Below are 7,911 nucleotides of genomic sequence, written 5' to 3' on the forward strand. Positions count from 1 at the left end.
AAATTTAAAGATCATAAGCTGGAGCATTCATTTTGCACAATCCCTTAATTAGAAACAACGTGACAATTGATTAATTTAATTTTACAATTTAATTCAAATAAGTGTATTAACATGAACCAATAAAAAATATGTGACACACATAATGACACAATAGTAACAATTATTTTGCACCAAATAAAACAATAGTAACAATTATTAGGTACTTTTTTTGTATAACAAGGATTATTAGCGACTAGGTAGTACTATAGTAGTGCTAATACTACGGATTCAAATCTTTATCGCATTATTGAAAAGAAAAGAAAAGGTAGTCTTTCAATTTTGTTATTTACTTTAATGGCTATCAACTTTTATTGGTTGAACAACTTCATTTACATCGTACTTGCGTAAAATTTTGTAGCCTCAAGTTAGATACGAAGTATTAAACTCGTGGACTCATAACAAAAGTAAATACAAGAAAGCTTTATACTCGTGACATTTATTCATGTCTCACTAAAGGTCACTTGTGAATTGTGACCAAATAAGTGACAAATAGTATCTAATTTAGTGGTAATTGGTAAGTATGGATCTTATAACCATGAGATTAGTTTTTATTAAAACGATAACTTAGGGTCAGAGATCAGACCTTCCCCTTCCTCCCCCATCCAAAGAAACTTTTGTCGTTACCCTGAGTTGAGTTGACCCGTGTGAAATTTCAATCAAGTAATTTGTACCATCATGAATTGATTTAAGTATAATTTTTTTAGGCTTTTAAGTATATTGAGCTCTCTTAAATGATACCAAAACCTTAGCTAGAAGAGTGTAAATTAGAGAGTCTAGACAACTAATTAACCTATAATCAGCACAAAATATCCTGATTGACTTTAAAACAAAATCTTATTAAGATTAATAGTGTTCTAAACTCTCCTCTAATAATAGGTGCGGCTGAAACCCAATCTATGAAAGCTAAATTTGACACCTATCTCACTCTAATGAGTATTGCAAACAAAACATCCTTTTGCTCTCTTCATTTATAATTTACTTTACAATTGGGTCCCTCCACTACTTTGAAACTATGGTGCAGCACTGAACTTAGGTTCATACAGCCCCAACAATTTAATAAGGGCAGGTAGAACATTTAGTGCAACAAAGTACACTATGTAAAAATTTTAATTTTATTTTTTGTTTTTTATTTTTGGCCTCTTCATATTATACTCCATAATTTACTCTAAAAGATTATCTCTAAAAGATTATCTCATGCTTATTTTAGATGTTATTAAAAAATTGCTTATTCTTTAATTGAAAAATATTCCGTTTATAACCTTATTTGTTTTCTTTATCTGTCTTCTCATCAGTTTTATACCCACCAATATGCACGAATTCGGACTTACTTTAATAAATAAAAAATAAATTAAATTAAAATTTAGAGCATATTTATGTAAATCCACCGACAAGGCGACAACTCACATCTATATAACATGTCCTACACTATACTTTTCCTATTTTCTAACAATACTAGTCTTCCATTGGTCTCTCTACTTAAGGGTATAATTACCATTTTATCCCTCGTACGGCTATAATTGGGTGTGGTAGGACTACTATAGCAGTAATATATTTGTGCAACAACTCACTGCGCAAAATATCAATTTATACTCACTTGTTGGCTCTGTCTGTTTTGCCTATGCAGTGGAGCAGAGAGATTTAGGAGAGAGAAAGACTGATATAACTTGATTATTCATCATATAATGGTACTTCCTTCTAAGAAGTTCAGAGGCGTCAGGCAACGCCAGTGGGGCTCTTGGGTTTCAGAGATCCGCCATCCTTTATTGTAAGTCGTCATAAACCATTTATTTATACTCACTCGTCTTTTCTGTATCATTTTTCATGCAACCTCTCATTATTGTAACTATTTAAACTTTAAAGTAGTCGTAGATATTGGTGAGTGGTGACCATTCTTATACATTATTGTATACCTTTTGTCAATTCACTAGTTTTTGCTAGTCCTTATCTTGGAATTATGGTTTATTTGTATGTGTTTTAATTTGTTACATATATAGTTTTATGATCCATGTGAGAAATTGTACATGAATGTAGGAAGAAGAGGGTGTGGCTAGGGACATTCGAGACGGCCGAGGAAGCTGCTAGAGCGTATGATCAAGCAGCAATACTAATGAATGGTCAAAATGCGAAGACGAATTTCCCAAGAGACAAGAACCATACATCATCAAAGAGTAACACAAATAATGAGCAAGAGAAAATTCCACCATTTAACTCAGCATTATCGGAAATACTTAGTGCTAAGCTTAAGAAGTATTGCAAGGATCCTTCTCCTTCACTCACTTGTCTTCGACTCGACACCGATAATTCTCACATTGGTGTGTGGCAAAAGAGGGCCGGAACTTGTTCGAGTTCGAGTTGGGTTATGCGAGTTGAACTTGGTAAAGCCGCCTCATCAAAGGAAAACAATACTACTACTAATAATAATAATAATACAAGTGTGTTGCTTGAGAGTAATGATGGTTCCCCTCTATCATCTTCTTCGAATTCTACCTCGTCTTCGGTTTTAGAGGCAGGAGCTGATGATAATATGACTGAAGAAGATAAAGCTGCGTTGCAAATGATAGAAGAGTTACTCAACTGGAACCCTCCTACTTCTTACTTGAACTAACCATGATTATATATTATAAGTACGATTAGTATAAAACTATGGATTATTAGCGGCATAGTTTTAGCTTCTATATAATCATATCATATCATATAGAAATATATATATAGGATTATTGGTTATAATGTCATAAAATTGTATTGGGTTGGGTTATACGAAGTGTTACACGAAGTATAATGTAATTTGACAATGAATTATTACTCAATTTTAACCCGGAATAATGGGTGTAAATGAGTAACAGTTGGTGATATGAAATATGTACATATATCATATATGGTCCTATGAATTCCAAATGACTATATTATTATTATGTTTAATATTCGTCCATATATATTTAATTTGCATGTGATCAATTTTTTGTATTAGTAGCTTCTGTACATTCATTTTTTTATTTGATGTATGTATAAATTATGCGTATATTGTACCTTTAATTAATTGCTACCAATATATTCCTCACTAGTGCTTGATTGTAACCATGGTCTCTTAATTACACCAATATATATTTCATCAATATGCAAGCTAGAATTGCAATGTCTTATGTAATGTCTTGTTCTCTTTACCTTAAAATAACACTTTGTAATATTTTGAATTCAATAAGAATAAATTTTAATTAGTAGATGCAATTTAATATAAGTTTAATTAAAATTTGTGATTCCAACGAATAAACAATAAAGGAAATCTATGAAATAGGTTTAATCGGTGAAAATGAGTTTTGATAAGCATAAATATAAATTTCATAATGAATAATTTTAATTACTCATAACAAATATAATAACTAAATTTAGTATAGAAAAAACTAATTTCAACAAAAATTAAGTAAAAGACAAGGTATTTGTACAAATATTGTACCCTAAAATTGGCTTTCAAAGAGATCTTATTTTTTTGTAATCATTGTACACTTTTCATGCAAAATTGACTAATCAATAATATTTCTTATTAGTGTGCCCTAATTTTTTTGTTTCTTGATGTATAAATGTTCTTTGGATTTTCAATGCTTATATCTCAATTAATTTTGCTTTGATCTCTCACAAACATCGACGTTTCAACAAAAAAGCGAAAATTGATGGTATTAGCACAGTAATTAAACATAGTTTTCAAAAAGGTCTTAATACTAAACTTTTAAATGTAATAATCTACTTTTCAAACAAAAATAGACTAATTTCACCTACACATAATTAAATTAATTTCATGTTTGTTGATGTATACATATTTTTTTTTTATTTTATGTTGTATTAATTTAATTTCCAACCCAATTCATTTTTTTTCTTAATAACTTATGTTGCGTGCGGTCTCTAAATTCATAAACATTATGTCATTAGAAAAGCATAAATTGACCGTACCATTTTAATACTTCGTATATGATGATATGTATTGTTTCAAAATAGTAACAACTAACAAGCAAGTTTTCATATAATTTATTTTAATGTAAATTGACTAGATTTATCACTTATAAACATATCATGATCAATTAATATAATGATGTACATGAGCTGTATCTTTCAATATATTATGTTTGGAAATATACCAACTATAATTTTTTCCTCAAAAAAATAAAAAAAAATAAAAAAAAATATACCAACTATAATTTAATTATACCTAAATACTCCATATTAGAAAGAAAAAGAAGAACTTTCCTTTTCTCTTTTCTCTCTCCTAAACCTAGTCTCCATAGTCAATTTTAAAGAGGCTTCCATCGGATTTCACCGTTGGAAAGCCCCAATCTTTATTTTCTTTTAAGCCTTTTGTTTTAGGTTACAATAATGTCTCCCTCGAAAGAAATGGTTTATCTCTTTCGAAAGACAAGGTTTTTCATACTCCTTCGAAAGACAAGGTTTTATTTGTGCTTAATTTGGTCTCCGGTTGTGCGGGGCTACTATTGATTATGGCTCGGATCCGGGTTACGGAATCAGCACAAGAATTTACTTTCTCACAAAATTGCGAAGCGACGACGGATCCACTCAAAAAGTTATATGAGACAACGAATCGAGAATGTGCCAAATTGTTATATTTATATATTTGGATTCTTAGCCCTTCTCCGATTAATTCTTGTTTGATTTTGTTAAATTTGTTTTCATTATCGTCCATTGTCAATTGTAAATGTCGTATGGCTTTTATTAATGAAATTTAGTGTCCTTTAGGACTTTTTTCAAAAAAAAAAAAAAAAAGAAAGAAAATGAAGATCCTTCATGAAATTCGATTGTGACTACAATTCTACAACCCTTTTATTTCCTAATCATTTTTCTTTTGATAATTGTTGTATGATCCAGAATAATCAATACTCCGATCTGTACCTCGTATAATATTGCATGATCACTTGCATTTTATATGTGTACTATACATTGAAAATAGAAACTTGATAACTACCTATATACTTGAATAGTGAAGACATATATATCGATATATGAATTGTTAGTCAAATAAATACTCTTCTTTTTTATTTTTACTTTTTAAAAACAATACATACATCCTAATCAAATAAATTTTAATTTATTGTTTACGTTTAGAGAGAATAAAAGTTATAAAGCCGACACACTTTAAGATCTGAGATATACTTGTTCATTTTGATTGTGATCAACACATATAACTTCAGATTGGATTGATATAAATGTATCACGCATTAATAAAACAATTATTTGTCATCATATATATTCTTTATAATTTGACTTTTTTTGCGAGCCGAGGCAACCACGAACCACCATCCAAACAAAATGAGCATCACATATAAGAATAGTAGGAAATAAAGCTCTACACATTGCTAAAGATCCATGGAGCAAATGAGCTCATACATACTTAAGTAAACATAATAGTGACTATAGTTTTCCAAGTAGTTGGTTTGATAATCAATGCTCCTATAAATAATTTAAGTTAGGTTAGCTGTATTAAAATGTACTTACTACTAGATATGTTGACACATCATCATACTTTCATAAGCAGATGGTTACTGGGTATAGTCCCTTATTAAATGACACAAACTGAAGTTGACATGTCTTAATCAAACTCTATAATTGGTTGAGCAAGATGTTGACATTTACTTGGCATCAACTTTATAGTAAATATATGAAGAGAAAAACAAATATAGGGGGCATGTATTTATATATCTTGGTGAGAATTGAAGTGTTCAACAAATTGAAAATTTATCAATCTTATTATAAAATCACATCAATTGCATTATTTTCACATATCTCCTTAAATTTAGGAAGTAATAAATAATAATCCTTGCTTTGACATGGCTAGGATGAACGAAAATTGAGTATGTGTCGTGTATATATATAGATTCCATTTATGATTTTTTTTAGTACCTAGCTAATTTTTTATTCGAAAATATTTGCAATTTTGATTCAATAACAAGGATTGTTATATGTAATTCCAGTCCATATGCCCTAATTTCAAAGTTACAAACCCTCTTCCATAATTGCTACATAATGTGATGGTACTTCCTTTAATAATAGTCTTCACCTTTAACATTCATCGAGGCAAGGATAAGGGTTTTAGCTAGGGTTATCTAACTTGGATTTGGTTTGCATTTCAGTGTAATATAGTAATCCCACAAGTTGCAATTCTCGTAAGAGACAATAAGGGCTTAGTTTAATTTATAATTAAAATAAATTTTAATAAGTTTAAAAGTACTTTTAATACATTTACATAATCATTATACTTATGGAAAACATTTGCGCGTAAAGTGACACAAGTAGTATTGCTAAGGTTTGGGGTGTAGTTAAGGCCTTTTTTTTAAAAAACGTTTTCCTACAAAGTTAATTTTGATGCTAAATGATTTTTCTCTCTCAAAATAAGAGGGTTAGGAAACCATAGATATCTCCCTACATGTTCAAAGTACGCTATGGAACATGTCCTAACGGAGTAGCGGGACCCAAGTTGTTAAACTTGATGGGCTCGGCCCGGCCCACTTATTGATTTGTAGGCGACACGACCCACCTAGCCAAGCCACCTTCATCAACCTGTGCATTTGGCCACCTCATTTGACACGCTTGGGAGAAGAGTCAACTTGGTGTGACCCGCTTGGGAGAAGAGTCAATTTTAGAGAGAAAGTGAAGAAAAAGTCAACCTTATGAGTACCCATTCTTCAAAAATTAGGTCCTTATTAAGTTATTCTACTATCTCAACCAAATTTTATTAAAAATTAAATAATAATAATAATAATAATAATAATAATAATAATAATGAATTAACATTTCATCATCTTTAATAAAATAACAAAAGTATTGGCATAGTAGGTCTTTTAAATACATGGTGCGTGCATATCATTGATATTCCACAACATGTGCGGAGTATTAGTTTAGGGCTTGTTTGACACTGTTTTTTGTTTTCAATTTCCAGTTTTTTTGAAAACAAAAAACCAAAAACAGGAAACAAGGAAAAAAAATGTTTCCACTTTTCGGTTGTCAGTTTTCAAAATTATCATGATTTTAATAAGTTTGACTAATTTTTGATTCATTATATGACATATATCATATGATTTTAAAAAACAAAAACCAAAAAACAAAAAATTACAGTGATGCCAAACAAACCCTTAATAACTTGTTTTGATTCTTTTGAACATTCTAATAGAATGCAAGTTTTGCGTTTTTAAATGATTGTGTTGTCCTTAATTTTAACTTTTTAATAGTTGTATTGATCTGAGTTGTTAGGTAATTTTCTTTTAATATGTATGTAGGATAGTACGTGAACAAAGTAGAAAGAAATTGCGAAGCTCCCTAGATAAAATGAAAATATATAGCTAGAAAAAATTCTTACAAACAACTAAAAAAGGTATGAGGCAATCCTTAAGAACGAGCAAAATAGTATATACAAATTATACACGCAACACGCATGTTCATTCGAGGCGAAGAATGGAGTTGTATAGTGTAGTAATTGTTAAGCATTTAGCATTTAATTAAAATAGCACTCGAAAAAGAAAAGCCAAGAGAGCTTGCTTGCAATAGTTACCTTTGCAATTAGGAGCCAAGGTTTCAACCAAAAGATTGCATTTAACATTGAGAAGGACAGGACTTGGTCCCCTTTTGCTTTAATTAGGCAATGGATAAAAATAATTAAACCCTCTCTTATAGCCTAAATGCAAAAACATTGAGAATGTAACAAATAACTATGCAATTAGTAAATTCAATTTAAAGGGAAGATTAGCAAAAATGACATTAATATAAGTACATAAAATCAAAGAAAGTAAATTATAGTAATTGCAACTGCCTAATTTGGTAGATTTTGTGATCATACGGAACTCTTGAGCCTCCAAAGTCTCCTATCTTTTACTGGCA

At 30.1% G+C, this 7,911-nt stretch overlaps 1 protein-coding gene across 1 annotated transcript; it reads left to right on the plus strand.

The window, feature by feature from the left end:
* Positions 1–1,509: 1,509 nt before the first annotated feature.
* On the plus strand, positions 1,510–2,971 carry LOC145592579 (ethylene-responsive transcription factor SHINE 2-like). Its single transcript, XM_081649082.1, has 3 exons — positions 1,510–1,565; positions 1,664–1,804; positions 2,071–2,971. The coding sequence occupies exons 2-3, from the start codon at positions 1,722–1,724 to the stop codon at positions 2,642–2,644; spliced, it is 657 nt and encodes a 218-aa protein (XP_081505208.1). The 5' UTR covers positions 1,510–1,565; positions 1,664–1,721; the 3' UTR covers positions 2,645–2,971.
* The last annotated feature ends 4,940 nt before the right edge of the window (positions 2,972–7,911 follow it).

The sequence above is a fragment of the Chenopodium album genome, chromosome 18 (assembly GCF_948465745.1).
Source record: "Chenopodium album chromosome 18, dcCheAlbu1.1, whole genome shotgun sequence".
In the NCBI taxonomy this organism is placed as follows: domain Eukaryota; kingdom Viridiplantae; phylum Streptophyta; class Magnoliopsida; order Caryophyllales; family Amaranthaceae; genus Chenopodium; species Chenopodium album.

What these genes read in the sequence shown, in the direction of transcription:
- LOC145592579 (XM_081649082.1), top strand. Translation starts at nt 1,722, where the DNA reads ATGGTACTTCCTTCTAAGAAGTTCAGAGGCGTCAGGCAACGCCAGTGG. An exon ending in GAGATCCGCCATCCTTTATT is followed by an intron (nt 1,805 to 2,070) that starts GTAAGTCGTCAT and finishes ACATGAATGTAG; the next exon opens with GAAGAAGAGGGTGTGGCTAG.